The 22,767-nt window shown below is 35.9% G+C and overlaps 2 protein-coding genes across 8 annotated transcripts in view; one reads left to right on the forward strand and one right to left on the reverse strand.

The window, feature by feature from the left end:
* LOC117329300 (kelch-like protein 5) overlaps window positions 1-9,547 on the forward strand; it is an 83,704-nt gene extending 74,157 nt beyond the window's left edge. For both annotated transcript variants that reach the window (XM_033887186.1, XM_033887187.1), the window contains exons 11-12: window positions 355-5,889; window positions 5,962-9,547. In XM_033887186.1, coding sequence (XP_033743077.1) covers window positions 355-414 — 60 coding nt within the window. In that variant the 3' untranslated portion in view covers window positions 415-5,889; window positions 5,962-9,547. The remainder of the gene's footprint in view (window positions 1-354; window positions 5,890-5,961) is intronic.
* The window catches only part of LOC117329299, a 72,669-nt gene continuing 57,490 nt past the window's right edge, over window positions 7,589-22,767 (reverse strand). For 4 of the 6 annotated variants that reach the window (XM_033887185.1, XM_033887184.1, XM_033887182.1 and 1 more), the window contains 9 exons: window positions 21,293-21,346; window positions 20,763-20,896; window positions 20,326-20,457; window positions 19,735-19,871; window positions 15,198-15,337; window positions 14,573-14,695; window positions 13,798-13,875; window positions 13,395-13,542; window positions 11,986-12,941 (listed from right to left, as the gene is read on the reverse strand). In XM_033887185.1, coding sequence (XP_033743076.1) covers window positions 12,808-12,941; window positions 13,395-13,542; window positions 13,798-13,875; window positions 14,573-14,695; window positions 15,198-15,337; window positions 19,735-19,871; window positions 20,326-20,457; window positions 20,763-20,896; window positions 21,293-21,346 — 1,080 coding nt within the window. In that variant the 3' untranslated portion in view covers window positions 11,986-12,807. Of the gene's footprint in view, window positions 12,942-13,394; window positions 13,543-13,797; window positions 13,876-14,572; window positions 14,696-15,197; window positions 15,338-16,245; window positions 16,383-16,837; window positions 16,970-17,326; window positions 17,461-17,869; window positions 17,924-19,734; window positions 19,872-20,325; window positions 20,458-20,762; window positions 20,897-21,292; window positions 21,347-22,767 lie in introns of all 6 variants that reach the window. The other 2 variants (XM_033887180.1, XM_033887179.1) reach the window with 2 other exon arrangements.

Genomic DNA, 22,767 nt, shown 5'->3' on the forward strand with positions numbered 1-22,767 from the left:
TAGATATGTCTTTATCAGAACCTGATTAAATCATCTGTTCATGGTATAGTAGGTACATCGCACACAGTAAACAAAAACATGAACAGATGATTTACCTCGGAATACTATTGTCTTCAATGTATTTCTTAATTTAGTATATCTTGTTTTTTGATCGAAGTGCTTCCGACAGTTACTGTAGTCAAGTAGATACTGAATACCTCCTTTTGAAGGATTCACATGTTAATTATACAAATTGTTCTTATTGTAGGTAAAACTTCTTATTCAGGGTATGATTTCCTTTATTTAAACATTGATTTCTGTTAAACATAATCTTTCCTTATTGAAAACTTATTGTTGCTGTGTTATGTGTTACAGATGGCTGGTCTCTGTACCGGTCGAGCCGGAGCATGTGTCGTACACGTCAGCAACAGTTGACATAAAAGAAAATGGTCACTCTCTCTCCTCAAGAAGTGGCCATCAGGATTTTTCCACAGAAGGCGGCGGAAGTCTAGTGGTCAGGGATCACCATAGCTTTTAATTAACAAAAGTAAAACAAATAAAAAAACTGCTGGTCACTTGAATGTGTACCTCACTACATAATGACCAATGGTCAAGCTTAAGCCTTACACCTATGTGATTGTACAGACCTGTTTTTGACTCCGTTGTACTGAGGCAGGTACTAGATCCAGCCAGACCTTACTCAACATAAATTATAATGCTGATTGTCTGTAAAGACAACTACTGGACCACGTCTTACCGGTCATCTGTAGTGCCAAGCACGGAACAGATGGTATATTGCTGCAGTCTTTCAACTAAAGGAAATTCTTACATGTGTTGCCAAGCGATGAAAAAAGTGATTTTTTTTTTTAAAAAGTTGTGAATTATGAGTTTCATTTGTGTATTATTCAAAGTACAATGGAGGGATATATGTCTGAGCTGAGAAGGACATCTGACCACACCAGAAATTGGACTGGGAATTGTGTCTTGTGTCCAGAACGGTCAACTTCATGGGTTTTATGTACCATTCCAGTTTGTGTTTCACATACTATATATTTTTGTGTCGTACATTTTTTTTCTATTTTTAGCCCGACGTGCAATGTTGATATGATCATAACATAAAATCCCGAACTATGTATCTCAAAAGATCATCCCATGTCTTTATATCACAAAGAATCCATTACATTACAAAGGATAGATTGCCAGGGTTATTTTAAGTCAAACAAAGGGACGTAACTCTACAGATGAGTTCCTGCCTGGAGTTTTCTGTAACTAAGTTCCCAGCCTAATGCATTGTCTAAGATATGGTTGAGTGATTATCTCAGAAATCAGAAAGAAATCATGATCTTATTATACATGTTATTTTGTGACAAAACATTGATTCAGTGAAATGGCAAAATCTAACAACAATTTTCATGATTTTGTAGTGTAGTGTATATCTAGATATTTGTATTTTATGTTGTGTGCATGCTATAGAATGTATTTCAACAGAAAGGTTGATTATGTGACAACCATAGCCATCAATTTGATAGCTCTAGAACATAAGAGGTTGTGAGGAGGGCACAGGATGCAGTGTTGACTGTAGTATTTGACAGTAATGGATGTAATGAATTTTTCTGAGCTTCAAATTCCAAACAACCCCAACCGACAATGTGCCATTCTCCTTTCTAAAAAGAGTGCCTTAGAACAAATCATAACTGTTATTGACATATATTTTCTTATTGTGATAATATTTTAAAGACAGTGGTACAGTTTTGTAGAAATGACACAATAACCCAAAGTGAATCAGATTATTGAACCGACACACCATATTCTGTGGAGATGATGATTAAACCTACACACCATATTCTGTGGAACAGGTGATTGAACCTACACACCATATTCTGACATGTGGAGCTGGTGCATGTTAACCATGCATAGTGTAGTAGGTGACATTGCTTTTCATGTTCCTCAAGTACACAACACTACAATCCATGAAGTACACAACACTACAACAGGCTACTGTATATATACACTCCCTAAGACTTTATATAACCCTACAACAGGCTACTGTATATATACACACCCAAGACTTTATATAACCCTACAACAGGCTACTGTACACTCCCAAGACTTTATATAACCCTACAGCAGGCTACTGTACACTCCCAAGACTTTATATAACCCTACAGCAGGCTACTGTACACTCCCAAGACTTTATATAACCCTACAACAGGCTACTGTACACTCCCAAGACTTTATATAACCCTACAGCAGGCTACTGTACAATCCCCAAGACTTTATATAACCCTACAACAGGCTACTGTACACTCCCCAAGACTTTATATAACCCTATAACAGGCTACTGTACACTCACAAGACTTTATATAACCCTACAGCAGGCTACTGTACAATCCCCAAGACTTTATATAACCCTACAGCAGGCTACTGTACACTCCCAAGACTTTATATAACCCTACAACAGGCTACTGTACACTCCCAAGACTTTATATAACCCTACAACAGGCTACTGTACACTCCCAAGACTTTATATAAACCTACAGCAGGCTACTGTACACTCCCAAGACTTTATATAACCCTACAGCAGGCTACTGTACACTCCCAAGACTTTATATAACCCTACAGCAGGCTACTGTACAATCCCCAAGACTTTATATAACCCTACAGCAGGCTACTGTACACTCCCAAGACTTTATATAACCCTACAACAGGCTACTGTACACTCCCAAGACTTTATATAACCCTACAGCAGGCTGCTGTACACTCCCAAGACTTTATATAACCCTACAGCAGGCTGCTGTACACTCCCAAGACTTTATATAACCCTACAGCAGGCTACTGTACACTCCCAAGACTTTATATAACTCTACAGCAGGCTACTGTACACTCCCAAGACTTTATATAACCCTACAACAGGCTACTGTACACTCCCAAGACTTTATATAACCCTACAGCAGGCTACTGTACACTCCCAAGACTTTATATAACCCTACAGCAGGCTGCTGTACACTCCCAAGACTTTATATAACCCTACAGCAGGCTGCTGTACACTCCCAAGACTTTATATAACCCTACAGCAGGCTACTGTACACTCCCAAGACTTTATATAACCCTACAGCAGGCTACTGTACACTCCCAAGACTTTATATAACCCTACAGCAGGCTGCTGTACACTCCCAAGACTTTATATAACCCTACAGCAGGCTGCTGTACACTCCCAAGACTTTATATAACCCTACAACAGGCTATTGTACACTCCCAAGACTTTATATAACCCTACAGCAGGCTACTGTACACTCCCAAGACTTTATATAACCCTACAACAGGCTACTGTACACTCCCAAGACTTTATATAACCCTATAACAGGCTACTGTACACTCCCAAGACTTTATATAACCCTACAGCAGGCTACTGTACACTCCCAAGACTTTATATAACCCTACAACAGGCTACTGTACACTCCCAAGACTTTATATAACCCTACAGCAGGCTACTGTACACTCCCAAGACTTTATATAACCCTATAACAGGCTACTGTACACTCCCAAGACTTTATATAACTCTACAACAGGCTACTGTACACTCCCAAGACTTTATATAACCCTACAGCAGGCTACTGTACACTCCCAAGACTTTATATAACCCTACAGCAGGCTACTGTACACTCCCAAGACTTTATATAACCCTACAGCAGGCTACTGTACACTCCCAAGACTTTATATAACCCTACAACAGGCTACTGTACACTCCCCAAGACTTTATATAACCCTACAGCAGGCTACTGTACACTCCCAAGACTTTATATAACTCTACAGCAGGCTACTGTACACTCACAAGACTTTATATAAACCTACAGCAGGCTATTGTACACTCCCAAGACTTTATATAACCCTACAACAGGCTACTGTACACTCCCAAGACTTTATATAACCCTACAACAGGCTACTGTACACTCCCAAGACTTTATATAACCCTACAACAGGCTACTGTACACTCCCAAGACTTTATATAACCCTACAGCAGGCTGCTGTACACTCCCAAGACTTTATATAACCCTATAACAGGCTACTGTACACTCCCAAGACTTTATATAACCCTACAGCAGGCTACTGTACACTCCCAAGACTTTATATAACCCTACAGCAGGCTACAGTACACTCCCAAGACTTTATATAACTCTACAGCAGGCTACTGTACACTCCCAAGACTTTATATAACCCTACAGCAGGCTACTGTACACTCCCAAGACTTTATATAACCCTACAGCAGGCTGCTGTACACTCCCAAGACTTTATATAACCCTATAACAGGCTACTGTACACTCCCAAGACTTTATATAACCCTACAGCAGGCTACTGTACACTCCCAAGACTTTATATAACCCTACAGCAGGCTACTGTACACTCCCAAAACTTTATATAACCCTACAGCAGGCTACTGTACACTCCCAAGACTTTATATAACCCTACAACAGGCTACTGTACACTCCCAAGACTTTATATAACCCTACAGCAGGCTACTGTACACTCCCAAGACTTTATATAACCCTACAGCAGGCTACTGTACACTCCCAAGACTTTATATAACCCTACAGCAGGCTACTGTACACTCCCAAGACTTTATATAACCCTACAGCAGGCTACTGTACACTCCCAAGACTTTATATAACCCTACAACAGGCTACTGTACACTCCCAAGACTTTATATAACCCTACAACAGGCTACTGTACACTCCCAAGACTTTATATAACCCTACAACAGGCTACTGTACACTCCCAAGACTTTATATAAACCTACAGCAGGCTACTGTACACTCCCAAGACTTTATATAACCCTACAGCAGGCTACTGTACACTCCCAAGACTTTATATAACCCTACAGCAGGCTACTGTACACTCCCAAGACTGTATATAACCCTACAACAGGCTACTGTACACTCCCAAGACTTTATATAACCCTACAGCAGGCTACTGTACACTCCCAAGACTTTATATAACCCTACAACAGGCTACTGTACACTCCCAAGACTTTATATAACCCTACAACAGGCTAGCTATTGTACACTCCCAAGACTTTATATAACCCTACAGCAGGCTACTGTACACTCCCAAGACTTTATATAACCCCACAACAGGCTAGCTATTGTACACTCTGAATTCAGTGTAAAAGGGTCATTTGAACAGATAAATGTAAAATTAAACCAAGGCCATAAAACTAGCTGCTGTACACAGATGCTGAAAGTTGTGCTTAATAAATCAAGTGATAGATTTGTTTTTAATTTCTAAATTTTTTTAATTTCTAAATTTTTAATGTTATTGTATTTAACTGAAAATGTTATGTACATACTATCTTTGTAACATATCGTGTGTTTATATCAGTTGTTTTCTCCCTCTTATCATCTAGAAATCATCTGTTTGATTTCAAATTTGGATATCAAACCCAAAGGGCATACATGTACAGTGTATTGTACACGACTGTGTTTACATTGACACTCTAAAAATAGGCATTATTTTACATGTACAGGTGGTCTCCTTAACAGATACAGCCTCCAATACCTATCTCTAAATGGTTACTAACTAAAGTATCTTTTATTGTCTTTTTCAATTTTAACTAGGTTTTTAATCATAGAACGAATTATTTTAGAAAATTGATCATCATTTTGAACAATAAATATATGATAAAAAAACCATATGATTTAACATTTAGAAAATCTTAATGTTACTGCACTTTTAAATTTAAATGACTTGAAAATTTATGATATTTGTTGTCTTGTAGTATTCCAAATTGTAGTTAAGTGAGTGTGTAAATGTTTTTTATGGGATTTTAGTAGTGTATTTAATTTATAATCAGCAGATATTGAGTGTTTATTGATGTACCTTGTTTGATATTGAGTTACTTTGTTTTATTATAAGGTATATGTAATGTTTTATTATAAGGTATATGTAATGTTTTATTATAAGGTATATGTAATGTTTTATTATAAGGTATATGTAATGTTTTATTATAATTAAGGTATATGTAATTAAGCCTGAAAGGCTTTTTTCTTCAATTCCATTCTTCATTTGAGGGAAATTCCCGCAACCAAATTCATTCTACCCCATCCATGAATTTCAACAGTCCAATAGATTGGACAGCAAGTTATGGCTATACCATCCTCCATTAAAACTATTCCTGACCCCCATCGGCTACCAAGTTACGGTTATATCGACAAAGTGAAATAAAGGGAAGCAACTCTGATAGCACAGAATGCTTTAAGTGTATTCTTGGGCTGATAAATCCTGATAAATTGTGTGCCCTATCTCAGTGATTTATTGTGCTAGCTGTTATTTGATAATACTTATCATCTTAAACTTGATAAGGAAGAAAAGGCTGTTCCTAATTTGTCTGACCGAGTATGATGTTATAATCTTATACCTTGAAGGTAACATGAATACAGATGTTGTATACATGTACATGTATTTTATCTATGCTTAAAGTTTTGTCGACAAAAAGCAAAATAAGATGTGCATTTCTCGATTAACAATCAATCTGATATCTGTGCATCTTTGCGTTAGATCATGGAAAGAAGGTCCAACTTTTCAACCCATACTTGTCAAGATATTTTAAAAGAATAGATTGAGTCATTGTTAAAACTACAATTGATTTCAATACCTTTAATATTGTGTTTTAGTCACCACAAATGTCCATATAATTTGATTCATTGCTCTGTTCTCTAAAACCTAAAATTTATCTATAAACTTGAATACATGTATATGGATTCATGTAATTAAGTGTACAATAGAATTTGAAGTTGATATTGGGCAGAATTAAGAAGATTTCAAAAGCAAAATCTGATTGGTCAGTTTATATTGGACAAAATTTCATTAGAAGAATCTGATTGCACAGTCTATATGGTACAGTTGTGATGATTTCATTGAAAGAATCTGATTGGTCAGTCTTTAATTATATGTCATGTACAAAGTAGATCATAGGTTGGTCTTAGATTAGTAACCTTTTCATTGATTTTATTTTAGTGTTTAGAAAATATTGATATCATAAAAATTATCCCTTGGTCAATGACAGTACCTCAGTTCCTTTTTAACCATTCCAAGTACCCTGTATAGTTTATAAAACTGCCCTAGTAGATCGTCTGTCCATAGTCACTAGTTAGCTGATTATCTGTATTCACATTGTCTAACGTCTCACGGTCTGTCCCTCCTCGTTTCTCACCTAATCCTATAAGACTTCAAAGGTTCATATCGTGATTTTTCACGATTATTGTCAGATATTTACGTTTTCGTTTCGAGGTTCGACAAATAGCAAAAATGTAAATATCAGATAATAGATGTAAAAATCACAGTATGAACTTCAAAGTCTTATATTATAGGACTATTTCTCACCTATCAAGTGTGAACATCACATTACCTTCATACCAAGCAAAGGTTAATTTGCACTTGACTAATATACTTGACAAGTCATTCTTATTCAGTAAATTCTGCATTGAAAAATTCCTCTACAACCTTACAGCATGCATATATACAATACAATGTATATATCCAGATATCTTTAATCTTTTTCTCCAAAATTTTTTCTGCATAATTAAATTTTTACTTAATATTTCTTGACTCTTCAAACAATTTATTTTCAACATGAACATACAATGTATATTCAGAGGAAATGGATGATATTTGTTGCTTATGATTAATGGAAAATATCACTTTGGTTTGGAAAACTATAAAGGTACATAGCATCCAAATTATTCTACATGAAAACTTTGTTGTTAGAAAAATTAAAAAAAAAAACATTTTATCTATCTGTACACTGAAAATAATTTATTGAAGAAGTTCCGAGAATAAAGTTACATTGACTAGAGTCTACATTACCAAAACAGTCATTTATTTTCATATATATCATCATTAATTCACTATTTTATTTATTGTTCACTAGCATCCATTTTATTTCAGCACCATCTTTTTCCCATTATAAGTTTAGATATTCTCATTATGTCATACATATTGATACGGATATTTTTATATTAATAAATACTTGGTCATGTGTCCAATTGAAAACATGGTGCTTCCATAACAATCTCAAATGTGTGACCATATCAGAAATAGGTGTTGTCTCCCTTAAATTACTGTTGTCATAGTTACCATATATCTATATAGGTCTTTATTGAAATCCAATACAATTAACATATTCATAACTCTTTACTATTGTTCTTTAAAAGAACCAAGCTGCCAAATTGACAGTCCTTATTTTTGTGGTGTGTCTGTAATTTCATGTATTATATAATGCTGAAGTTTTTTCATCTATAAGACTTTTTAGAAATTCAGTTTCTTCTTTTTTGACTTGATAATGTGTCGCGAAAGGTGTGAAAAAGGCAGAAAATTTCCTTTGTTAGCTTGTATCATGCTCTCGGCACACGTAGCATTAACAAATATAGAAGATCCTTGTTATTTTTTTGAGAATATGTACATATTGTTTTCTATTCTTTAACATTTAAGACACTGGTGAGGTCGTTATATTAGCCAATACACTTACGAATAATCAATAGGAATATTTCAAAAATACGATTGTTCTTTTACTGTTTGTTGGTGTTTGATATTGTTAGTGTCTTAGTGAAGGGTGGCAAAATTGTCTGCTTTATTGCTTTGTAAATAAACATCGAATGCATGGCACTCATAAACCTTTACATGATCAAAACATGACAGTGTAAATGATTGCTGTAACAGTTCAGTGGTTGTGGTATGAAAACAAATGCTTGATCACTTTCATAGGGACTGTGATCATAAAGGTAACATCATAACTGAATGATCACTGTTATATGATCAATAATATTTATGTATCATGGTTATTAAGATGATGGGATAATGATTACTGTAATGATTGGATCATCATCCATGATTATTGTCATGATGGGATCATTGATCATGATTACTTTAATGATGGGATCATTGATCATAATTACTGTATTGTAATGATGGGATCATTGATCATAATTACTGTATTGTAATGATGAGATCATTGATCATGATTACTGTATTGTAATGATGGGATCATTGATCATGATTACTGTATTGTAATGATGAGATCATTGATCATAATTACTGTATTGTAATGATGGGATCATAATTACTGTAATGATGGGATCATTGATCATGATTACTGTAATGATGGGATCATTGATCATGATTATTGTAATGATGGGATCATTGATCATAATTACTGTAATAATGGGATCATTGATCATGATTATTGTTATGATGGGATCATTGATCATGAGATTATAATTATCGTCACTACCACTGTTAAGGCAATTAATGGTGTGATCATAGCTGTCACTACTACTATTTTTTAGGTAATTGTCATGATTAAACTTGCTGTATTTATTTCATCTGTACAATCCTGAATCCTTCCACTGCTTCTTGTCTTCCAAGTAGTGTGCATGTGTGTGTGTGTGTTTTGCCACATTCAGTATTTTCATTCAAACCATGGAAGTTTTTTCACACTTTTTCATTAATATCACAAAGAAATCGGATAAAATAGGAAATGTTCTCTCTGTTAGTCTTACTGGACTTTAAATGGAAATAAAAGAACAAAGAAAAAACTGTTCTTTTATATATAGCAAGACTTGAAAAAGTATCTAAGGTTGATGTATAATAAATGAATATGATCAGAAATTGTTGGATAGATGCTCAATATTTTCCTGCAGAGTTGAACATTTCCAATTTTACCCAATATAAAAATTGACATAATATTTTTTAATTGAATAAATGTTATAAATTATTGTTAATTCTTACTAAATTATGAAACTGTTCTATTATTACTACATTAAGTGCTGGATAACATATTGTATGTGTAAAAAGTTTCTAAAATTTATCACATTTTCAAATGTTTTTACATTATCCGTTTATCATTGTTGTCATGGAAACTACACACAGTTTGTAAATAGTGTTGAACAAATTTATACTATTTTATACAAAGATAACTAAAATAAAAACTGAAAATGAAACAGAATCAATGTGTTTATTCTTTTTAAAATAAATATTTATATTACATATGTACACAAAAATACTGTTATATTTACAAGATGTGATTATATTTACAAATTATTTTGATAGAGATTTCAGTGATTATTTACAGGCTAAGTGCCTGTATTAAAACTGCTGTGCTTACAAATTCAAACAGATCAAAAGTAGATAAATTCATAGCCTTGATACGGGTCAAGGTCTCACTAGAAACAGATTTCATTACAGATGAATATTGACTGTTATAACATAGTACATTTTTCTCTGGATCAGTCCCTCCCAGGTCAGAAAAAAGATGAAGAGAAAGCATGTCTATTCAGATTTAAAATTACCTGAAACATGCACAAAATTATATTAAGTTCTATAATAGTTCACTCGTAATACTTCTTTCCAACAGAGCCATTTTTTTTTCACACTGCTAAAAAATGATTACAGTAACCATAACCCATTTATAAATACAAATGTACACTAATAATATCACAATTTTAAGGAGAACCCTTCTGACCTTGTAGATCTAGCTAGAGTCAAAGGGGGAAATAAAAGCCTGCATTACTGGCGGTAGAGAGTTGGTCAGGGAAATTAACATTGGTTCAAGTGAATTCTAGAGAGGTGCTCTTAAAATTTTAACATAGATCTGGACTGTAGTTGAGAGGATGACCTATAAGGATTGTACAAAAGGCACACAAGCACCCTTCCATACAAACCAAGAGTTAGATACTGTACAGAACCGAAAAATAAATGGTATGGAACACTATATGTTATGACCTCCTGAATGTTGAAAAAATCAAAATAACTACTTAAATGTTTGTTTCAAGATATGTTTTTGAAAGTCGTCTTTCCATGTCAGACTGAAAGTATTTGATTCATGATAGTTCAATTACGCTTGGGTCCACTGTATACATTCTCAGGGCCCCCATCCCCTCTCAAGCTAAGGCTATATACCATCTGTACTGGCAGGAGAAACAAAGGGGAGTAACTCTAATACATTAAAATGACTGTACATTTGTATATCACTACAACCAAATTTTATAGCCTGAGTTACCTCATCAGGAAAGACTTCTGGTAAGGTAATTAGTGTTATCACTATCAAGGTAACTTACCAAGGGCGGAATGGTCTCTATCACAGAAAATTATAAATAAATATTCTCAAATATTCAGTTATAAAACATGTACATGCAATATATGGACGGATATGAAACTGTTTACAGTAAATATAGAATGGAATGTCAGATGTATACATGTACATTGTTTTCAGATTATACATGGCATACATTGAAAAATAAATTTAAACATTTTAAGATGCACCTAGCAGAAAGAAATGCTGATAATTCAGGATTTCAATATCCAATATATTGATATTATTTACATGAACATATATATTTCGTGTAACTGGAAAAATCAAAATTTATATACAGTATTGTATCACAGTTGGACAAGATTAAACGCAGATTTTATGCTAGATGTTATTACACACACTGTGTCACACAAGGATCCAACACTGTCATTATGCATTAACATAAATAAAGACTAGACCACAAACAGTAGGAGAGACCATCTGGAATCTTCTGGGGACAGTGGTAAAATATAATGTTAAACACAGTCAACAATATAACCTTCCTCACACAGCACTGATATATTTATCTACATGTTAATACTGGAAAAAACCCAGAAAGTCCAGTCTTCATAGGGATAGTCCTTCACTACTGAAGAAACCAAAATTCTCTCTGCAGGAACTTGTTTTTATCATAGCCTGTCTTTTTTCTAGTCATGATGAAATGCAAGTTGAAAAAGATCATGAAATATAATTATCACAGAACAGAAAATCGTTTGAGATAACTTGGCGATACAAGATCGTAATGTTTGTATAGACTTTGAATGGCTGAAGGTGGAGACCACAGATCCCTACAACTCGGGAATATGTGTCCATGGAACCTTTTAATATGGCCCTCTCAAACTATGAAATACCCACAGCTTCAGAGGTTTTGGAAATCCAAATAATCCATTTCTGTATCTCCATAAAGGGATGTTATGTTTACTAGAAAGTCCTATGACTCTCAATTTCTGTATCAGGAATGTCCAATTCTTACTGGGAATTCCTAAGGCTCCATTCATCAAGTCATTGTTTTAATATTCCATATTTGTATAGTCTGTTTCCCACTAAGACTTCATACATCTCTGTATCCCCACATTTGGAATGTCTGATTCCCACTAGGACTTCATACATCTCTGTATCCCCACATTTGGAATGTCTGATTCCCACTAAGACTTCATACATCTCTGTAACCCCACATTTGGAATGTCTGTTTCCCACTAAGACTTCATACATCTCTGTATCCCCACATTTGGAATGTCTGATTCCCACTAGGACTTCCTACGACTCTGTATCCCCACATTTGGAATGTCTGTTTCCCACTAAGACTTCATACATCTCTGTAACCCCACATTTGGAATGTCTGTTTCCCACTAAGACTTCATACATCTCTGTAACCCCACATTTGGAATGTCTGTTTCCCACTAAGACTTCATACATCTCTGTAACCCCACATTTGGAATGTCTGTTTCCCACTAAGACTTCATACATCTCTGTAACCCCACATTTGGAATGTCTGTTTCCCACTAAGACTTCATACATCTCTGTAACCCCACATTTGGAATGTCTGATTCACACTAAGACTTCATACATCTCTGTAACCCCACATTTGGAATGTCTGTTTCCCACTAAGACTTCATACATCTCTGTAACCCCACATTTGGAATGTCTGATTCACACTAAGACTTCATACATCTCTGTATCCCCACATTTGGAATGTCTGATTCACACTAAGACTTCCTACGACTCTGTATCTCCACTGCCAGTCTATAATCCTCTATGGCCTCGCCTTTCCTCCCAAGCTTACCAAGTACATCTGCTCGTCTCTTCAGCACCAGGGCATCATCGGGCTTCAGACTTAGGGCTGAAATACAGACCACAATTTACATTATAATGTCACAGACATTGTTCACATATACAAACAGAATTGGTACCTCATCAAAACAGGCAGAAAGGTTCGAAACGACTGACAGTTCTAATAATCCTTTCAACAAGCAATCTAGTGTATACAGTTGGTAATTTTGATGAGAGATTCCATTTTGCTTTATTTGCAGTCATTAATTGAAGAGCAATATTAAATATCCAGTTAACATTGATACCTTATAATCTCAATGATCCTATATTACATGTCTATATAGATATAATTGTACAGTATATAAACAGATATGAATGTATCAATATTACCACAAAACTGTAGCCTAACAAAATTGAACAAATCCGATATTTTATCTCATTGTTATAAATCACCATTTTGTAACATGGCCAAGGTTCACGGTGTAATAAGACTGCCTTATAACTGTAGAGTAAGTATACTTACATTTACTGTAGTCCTCCTCAGCCTTATCATACTGACCAAGAGAGGAGTACAAGTTACCACGGTTGAAGTACATGTGGGCCGTGTGGGGACTCAACTTCAGGGCTTCACCGAAATCTGACAATGCACCCTCGGAGTTTCGAAGCATCACCTATAGACAATGTGAAACAAAAATCAAAGTCAAACTACTTATTTCTGTGATTTTTTCACCAATTCAGCAAGAAAAATTCACATTTAAAACAAGGTAGTTAGTATTAATTGATAAAGGGAATGTATGTACAATGAAATGTCTCACAAAAGAAACTTGCCTTTCTGAATGGGACTTTAACGCTCACAATACATTGTATTACCATTGTGAATAAGAAGAGACTTAGAGCGTAGCTTGTCAACATATTTCATGACTTGCCTTAGTGATAGCACGGTTGAGGAAGGCAGATTCATCCTTGGGGTTGTTGAGTATAGCCTTGGTGTAATAGTCGTGGGCCTGAAACAGTGTACCAGTCACATCATACACTGGAATGCTATCACATTATCTTGTATTATTTGATGGTGATAGAATTATCATAAATTTGGTTACATAAACCAAGCCAGCATATAAATATCTATTTTCAAAACATGAGAATATTTCTCAGTTTGAAGTACCATATTACTCCAGAAATAAGTCCTGGTAGCCAGCATTTGTCAAAAGTACTGGAGAAGGATTTGCTAAGTACAGAACAATGAAACATCATTCACTGGCATAATATTTACTTCACTTTTACATATTTGTTTATTACATTTTTACCAGTGAAATATCGAAAAACATTCATTCTATAAAAGTGATATTTTTCACTGGTGAAATACAGTATATCACTTTTTCTGATTTGACCAATCAAAGCACTGCTTACAAATGACAATGGGAGAACTTTAAGCTGCCCAGTAGATTTCTCTATAAAATGTTATAAACAGAATATCCAATAGTATTTTCAGTAATACCAAATATGTTTCACTCATGTGGCTAACATTTTGATATTTTTCACTTATGGTAATCACTTGTGAAAAATATCAAAATGTTAGCCCCATTCATGAAATATATTTAGTATTAGACAATTAGATATCCCCCATCTATATTATGGGTTTATTACCGGATAAATATGGTATTGTTACACAATAGAAACGTAATTACGTATAAGGAAGTGTACCTGTCTGAAATGTCGTGTGTGGAAGTAGACATTGGCAGCGTTAAAGTAGGCGAGAGCATAGGTAGGATCCATCTGTATGGCTGCCTGATAGTCCCTCATAGCATTCACGTGATCCTTCATAAACTGTAACACAATAATCACAACAATTCAGAACCAATCAAACAAAAACTGTACTAAAACCTTCAAATAATTTGACAGTGAAGATAGAAATGGAGCTGTAACATTTCATCCATTACATTACATTGATCAGACAGATTTTTTATTTTCAAAGTATAACAAATTGTTACTTTCATTGTATTGCGATACAGTTGTGACACCTACAAGTTTAATATCAGCAAAGTTATGTCCCTTGTGCAAAATAAACATGGCCAGCTCCAGAGGAGGCAACATGGCAAATATATATTGGAGATATCAAAAATCTATTTGGATTACTTTCATTGTTAATTGTTGTCTATTAAAGTGATTGCTTGTAAAGATTTAATCAAAACTGATTACAGGTAAATGTAAAATGTCTTTGTGAACAGATACAGAAGACCAATGAGACATTGTTTAACTGATCAAGTGAGAGTCAACTGCATGATCCTTCAATTCACCAGATGAATTATCTCCCCTTAGTTGTACATACCTGGTTAACGACACCACGGTTTGTGTAGAGCTCGGCAGTAGGGCCAACTCTGATGGAGGCGTTGATGTCCTGGAAAGCAGCGAATGTATTACTCATCTGTAAGTTGATGATGGCACGACCTTCCAATGCTGGCTTAAAGGCTGAAACAATTCACACCAATAGATAGGTACTGTAAACTAGAGTATGTCTCGGTCAACACACAATTCACACCAATAGATAGGTACTATAAACTAGAGTATGTCTCGGTCAACACACAATTCACACCAATAGATAGGTACTGTAAACTAGAGTATGTCTCGGTCAACACACAATTCACACCAATAGATAGGTACTGTAAACTAGAGTATGTCTCGGTCAACACACGATTCACACCAATAGATAGGTACTGTAAACTAGAGTATGTCTCGGTCAACACACAATTCACACCAATAGATAGGTACTGTAAACTAGAGTATGTCTCGGTCAACACACAATTCACACCAATAGATAGGTACTGTAAACTAGAGTATGTCTCGGTCAACACACAATTCACACCAATAGATAGGTACTGTAAACTACAGTATGTCTCGGTCAACACACAATTCACACCAGTAGATAGGTTCTATAAACTAGAGTATGTCTCGGTCAACCCAAAAAACGCCACAGACATTTACAGAATCAGATTGCTACAATTATTTGGCCAGATGTCTATACCTACTTGGTCAGATGGCTATACTTACTTGGCTGGATGGCCTGGGTACATTCGTGAGCGAATGGCTATATCTACTTGGCCGGGTGTGGGTACATTTGTGAGTTTATAATGGCTATATCTATTTGGCCGGGTGTGGGTACATTTGTGAGTTTATAATGGCTATATCTACTTGGCCGGATGGCCTGGGTACATATGTAAGCGTTTGGCTATACTTACTTGGCCGGATGGCCTGGGTACATATGTAAGCGTTTGGCTATACTTACTTGGCCGGATGGACAGGGTACATATGTAAGCGTTTAGCTATACTTACTCGGCCGGATGGACAGGGTACATACGTAAGCGTTTCGCTATACTTACTTGGCCGGATAGCTATAGCAGTTGTGAACTGCGTCCAGGCCTGCATAAATTTGGCTGACACTTGTAGAGTGTAGGCAAGGTTTACTCTGGCCGGTAAACATAGAGGATCCCTCAACAAGGCGCGCTCATAGTCACGTCTGTAACAGGCGAAAATTACATGAGGACACAATGTTACACGATACTGATATGTTCCTAGTGTAACAAACTATAACCTGACCTAGACTGGGTACTCGACTGTTAACTTTGTGTGCCATTCAGTATGTCGATATAACATACAACACTATCAACTTCTATTTTACAGCAATTCTTATAGCAAATACAGAGAAAAAAGGGAAATAAAATATTTGCAGTTTCTAAGGATTATTATAGAATTACATGTACATCAAAATATAAAATAAAATCTGTGAGAGATATTTACATGTTTGTGAATCTGTGTACCAATGTACCAACAAAAAAAGTAATATTTTGGATACACTGTCCACTGCCTGATCTGAAATTATTGGTGTTACACCAGGTAATCAGATATCATATATACCCCACCCGTATGTTAGATGTCTGATAAAGACTATGATAGTATCCTTCCAAAGTCTACCTTGCGCAGCGGAGCCCGTCCCCACCGCAGTCCATATACACATTGCCACGGGCGATGATTCCGTCGAGGAAGGCAGGGTTCTTCTCTATACAAGATGTAAAAACGGCTAGAGCTCCCTTGAGTTGGTTCATCCTGTATAAAACAAAAACAGACATAAGTACAAAGTGCCAGGGTAAGTATGCTGCTACATTAACAAAACCTGAAGTGTCAATCAAAAATAAATTCATCATCAAGCTATTGTGACACTTTTTTATTTTTAAAGGAATACACTGTATCTTTAATTTGTTATTTTTGAGTAGAAAATGAAAATCTGATACTTTAAAAATAAATTCTTTAGAAAAAATTAAGGTTTATTTTATCATTTTCATCAAAATTTTGTCAAGTGGCAAAAATTTAAACCATTTAAAAAAAGTCTATACAGAATCTCAACTTTAACTGTATGTGTTACAAACTGATAAACATGGATCAGAATGAATTATTCTCACTTACTTATGATAACAAAGACCAAGTGTATGGAGAATCCTCTGGTCCGAAGGTTTCAGTTTGGCTGCCATTTTGAAATCGTACAGAGCATTTGTGTAATCCATTCTCTCAAAGTATAGCAATCCTCTATTGATTAAAACCTGTTAAAATAAATAAAGATAATTAATGTAACAAACAATACATAACAATAAACCATCAGCAGACATAAGTAATCCATCAACTAGATGCTGTATATCTGGTTATTTTAGAGAGAACTTATTTCAGCGATATTTCTCATTGTGTGAAATCAATTTTACACCAAGTAAAACATAATTTTACATAAACTGTAGATGATCTCCCTCCTATCACATGATGTCCTTAAACACCTTGTATTGTTCTAGGATAATTGTAACGATTTTTTAACATTACAGTTATTTTAACCTCAAGAAAATATTGTTTCATTTTGTCTCATCGACTATACATGATGTTCTGTCAGCGTCAATTAAATGAACTTGAACACTTTCTAAACTACTAGTTACTAGATATTACTGTATGAAGACATCTTGTTACCTGTAGCCTGAGGTCATCTCCTAGCAACAGCACGATCCCATAATCCGTTAGGGCCTGGGTAGAGAACAGGAAATAGCTTTTACACATCACTGAATCTTATTTTAATGGTTAAATGGATTATTTTTCATATTTATGATAACAATTACTTAATATACATATTTATTTATGTATTATATATACTTAGCGGAACAAAACTATTTCTACTAAAGTACTGATATCAATAATAAGTATCTCGCAGTGAATTTGAATTTCTACACAAATGAATTAATTATCCAAATTCACTTTGATTACCTGTACATTTTCACGGAACAGACTGTCTTAATGAAAGGGTTAAATACAGCATACTACAGTGACCATGAAGAAATAAAGTGACCAGTGTCCACTCACCCGCTGGTAATCCTTCTTCTCTTGGAAGCAGACAGCCGGTGAAACTACAGTATGTCTCGGTCAACACACAATTCACACCAATAGATAGGTACTATAAACTAAAGTATGTCTCGGTCAACACACAATTCACACCAATAGATAGGTACTGTAAACTACAGTATGTCTCGGTCAACACACAATTCACACCAATAGATAGGTACTGTAAACTACGGTACGCCTCGGTCAACACACAATTCACACCAATAGATAGGTACTATAAACTACGGTACGCCTCGGTCAACACACAATTCACACCAATAGATAGGTTCTGTAAACTAGAGTATGTCTCGGTCAACACACAATTCACACCAATAGATAGGTACTGTAAACTAGAGTATGTCTCGGTCAACACACAATTCACACCAATAGATAGGTACTGTAAACTATAGTATGTCTCGGTCAACACACAATTCACACCAATAGATAGGTACTGTAAACTATAGTATGTCTCGGTCAACACACAATTCACACCAATAGATAGGTTCTATAAACTAGAGTATGTCTCGGTCAACACACAATTCACACCAATAGATAGGTACTGTAAACTAGAGTATGTCTCGGTCAACACACAATTCACACCAATAGATAGGTACTGTAAACTATAGTATGTCTCGGTCAACACACAATTCACACCAATAGATAGGTACTATAAACTACAGTATGTCTCGGTCAACACACAATTCACACCAATAGATAGGTACTGTAAACTATAGTATGTCTCGGTCAACACACAATTCACACCAATAGATAGGTTCTATAAACTAGAGTTATCTTGGTCAACACACAATTCACACCAATAGATAGGTACTATAAACTATAGTATGTCTCGGTCAACACACAATTCACACCAATAGATAGGTACTGTAAACTAGAGTATGCCTCAGTGATCCCAAAAAACATTTACAGAACCAGATTGCTACAATTATTTGGCCAGATGTCTATACCTACTTGGTCAGATGGCTACACTTACTTGGCTGGATGGCCTGGGTACATTTGTGAGCGAATGGCTCTACTTACTTGGCCAGGTGTGGGTACATTCGTGAGCTTATAATGGCTATATCTACTTGGCCGGATGGCCTGGGTACGTTCGTGAGCGTCTGGCTATACTTACTTGGCCGGATGGACAGGGTACATACGTAAGCATTTAGCTATACTTACTCGGCCGGATGGCCTGGGTACATACGTAAGCGTTTGGCTATACTTACTTGGCCAGATGGACAGGGTACATATGTAAGCGTCTGGCTATACTTACTTGGCCAGATGGACAGGGTAGATACGTAAGCGTTTGGCTATACTGACTCGGCCGGATGGCCTGGGTGCATATGTGAGCGTTGGCTATACTTATTCAGCTGGAAGGACAGGGTACATTCGTAAACGTTTGGCTTTACTTACTTGGCCGTATGGCCTGGGTACATATGTAAGCGTTTAGCTATACTTACTTGGCCGGATAGCTATAGCAGTTGTGAACTGCGTCCAGGCCTGCATAAATTTGGCTGACACTTGTAGAGTGTAGGCAAGGTTTACTCTGGCCGGTAAACATAGAGGATCCCTCAACAAGGCGCGCTCATAGTCACGTCTGTAACAGGCGTAAATTACATGAGGACACAATGTTACACGATACTGATATGTTCCTAGTGTAACAAACTATAACCTGACCTAGACTGGGTACTCGACTGTTAGCTTTGTGTGCCATTCAGTATGTCAATATAACATACAACACTATCAACTTCTATTTTACAGCAATTCTTATAGCAAATACAGAAAAAAAAGGAAATAAAATATTTGCCGTTTCTAAGGATTATTATAGAATTACATTTATATCAAAATATAAACTAAAATCTGTGAGAAATATTTACATGTTTGTGAATCTGTGTACCATTGTACCAACAAAAAAAGTAATATTTTGGATACACTGTCCACTGCCTGATCTGAAATTATTGATGTTACACCAGGTAATCAGATATCAGATATACCCCACCCGTATGTTAGATGTCTGATAAAGACCATGATATTATCCCTCCAAACTCTACCTTGCGCAGCGGAGCCCGTCCCCACCGCAGTCCATATACACATTGCCACGGGCGATGATTCCGTCGAGGAAGGCAGGGTTCTTCTCTATACAAGATGTAAAAACGGCTAGAGCTCCCTTGAGTTGGTTCATCCTGTATAAGACAAAAACAGAAGTAAGACAAAACCTGAAGTGTCAATCAAAAATAAAAACTTCATCAAGCTATTGTGACGCTTTATCATTTTTAAAGGAATATCTTTAATTTGTTATTTTTGAGTAGAGAAAACTTTGAAAATAAACTCTTTAGAGAAAATTAAGGTTTATTTTATCATTTTCATCAAAATTTTGTGAAGTGGCAAAAATTTAAACCATTTAAAAAAAGTCTATACAGAATCTCAACTTTAACTGTATGTGTTACAAACTGATCAACATGGATCAGAATGAATTATTCTCACTTACTTATGATAACAAAGACCAAGTGTATGGAGAATCCTCTGGTCCGAAGGTTTCAGTTTGGCTGCCATTTTGAAATCGTACAGAGCATTTGTGTAATCCATTCTCTCAAAGTATAGCAATCCTCTATTGATTAAAACCTGTTAAAATAAATAAAGATAATTAATGTAACAAACAGTACATAACAATAAACCATCAGCAGACATAAGTAATCCATCAACTAGATACTGTCTATCTGGTTATTTTAGAGAGAACTTATTCTAGCAATATTTCTCTTTGTGTGAAATCAATTTTACACCAAGTAAAACATAATTTTACCTAAAATGTAGATGATCTCTCTCCTATCACATTATGTCCTTAAAACTCTTGTATTGTTGTAGGCTAATTGTAATGATTTTTTAACATTACACTTATTTTATCCTCAAGAAAATATTGTTTCATTTTATCTCATCGACTATACATGTTCTGTCAGCGTCAATTAAATGAGCTCGAACACTTTCTAAACCAGATATTACTGTATGAAGACATCTTGTTACCTGTAGCCTGAGGTCATCTCCTAGCAACAGTACGATCCCATAATCCGTTAGTGCCTGGGTAAAGAACAGGAAATCGATAGCTTTAACACATCACTGAATCTTATTTTAATGGTTAAACAGGTTGTTGTTTTTTCAGTCAAATCTAAATGTGTTAAACAAGAGGCCCAATGGGCCTGTATCGCTCACCTGGCTCTACAGCAACTTTGAAGTTGATGAGGTCATTTCTAAAGATACTATGTTGATTACCTCTTTATTCAAATAGCATTGTAAGCTAGTTTTATTCATATTAAACATTTTCTAGTCCTTCATTCCAGCATTCTATTGGCCTAATATCAGGTCTTGGAGGCTCTTGGCTATCGCAAATTTCACCCGTGACCTTGAATGTAGGTCAAGGTCATTTATTTGAACAAAATTGGTAGCCCTTCACCCCAGCATGATACAGGCCCAATATCAAGTCCCTGGGCCTCTTGGTTATTGAGAAGAAGTCGTTTGAAGATTATAGCCTATTTGACCCATGTGACCTTGAATGCAGGTCAAGATCATTTATTTGAACAAACTTTGTAGCCCTTCACCCCAGCATGCTACAGGCCCAATATCAAGTCCCTGGGCCTTGTGGTTATTGAGAAGAAGTCGTTTGAAGATTATAGCCTATTTGACCCATGTGACCTTGTGACCTTGAATGAAGGTCAAGGTAATTTATTTGAACAAACTTTGTAGCCCTTCAACCCAGCAAGCTACAGGCCCAATATCAAGTCCCTGGGCCTCGTGGTTATTGAGAAGAAGTCGTTTGAAGATTATAGTCTATTTGACCCATGTGACCTTGAATGAAGGTCAAGGTCATTTATTTGAACAAACTTTGTAGCCCTTCAACCCAGCAAGCTACAGGCCCAATATCAAGTCCCTGGGCCTCGTGGTTATGGAGAAGAAGTCGTTTGAAGATTATAGCCTATTTGACCCATGTGACCTTCAATGAAGGTCAAGGTCATTTATTTGAACAAACTTTGTAGCCCTTCACCCCAGCAAGCTACAGGCCCAATATCAAGTCCCTGGGCCTCATGGTTATTGAGAAGAAGTCGTTTGAAGATTATAGCCTATTTGACCCATGTGACCTTCAATGAAGGTGAAGGTCATTTATTTGAACAAACTTTGTAGCCCTTCACAACAGCAAACAACAGGCCCAATATCAAGTCCCTGGGCCTCATGGTTATTGAGAAGAAGTCGTTTGAAGATTATAGCCTATTTGACCCATGTGACCTTGAATGAAGGTCAAGGTCATTTATTTGAACAAACTTTGTAGCCCTTCACCCCAGCACGCTACAGGCCCAATATCAAGTCCCTGGGCCTCTTGGTTATTGAGAAGAAGTTGTTTGAAGATTATAGCCTATTTGATCCATGTGACCTTGAATGAAGGTCAAGGTAATTTATTTGAACAAACTTTGCAGCCCTTCCCTCCAGCATGCTACATGCTCAATATC

Source organism: Pecten maximus, chromosome 6, assembly GCF_902652985.1.
Source record: "Pecten maximus chromosome 6, xPecMax1.1, whole genome shotgun sequence".
Classification (NCBI taxonomy): Eukaryota; Metazoa; Mollusca; class Bivalvia; order Pectinida; family Pectinidae; genus Pecten; species Pecten maximus.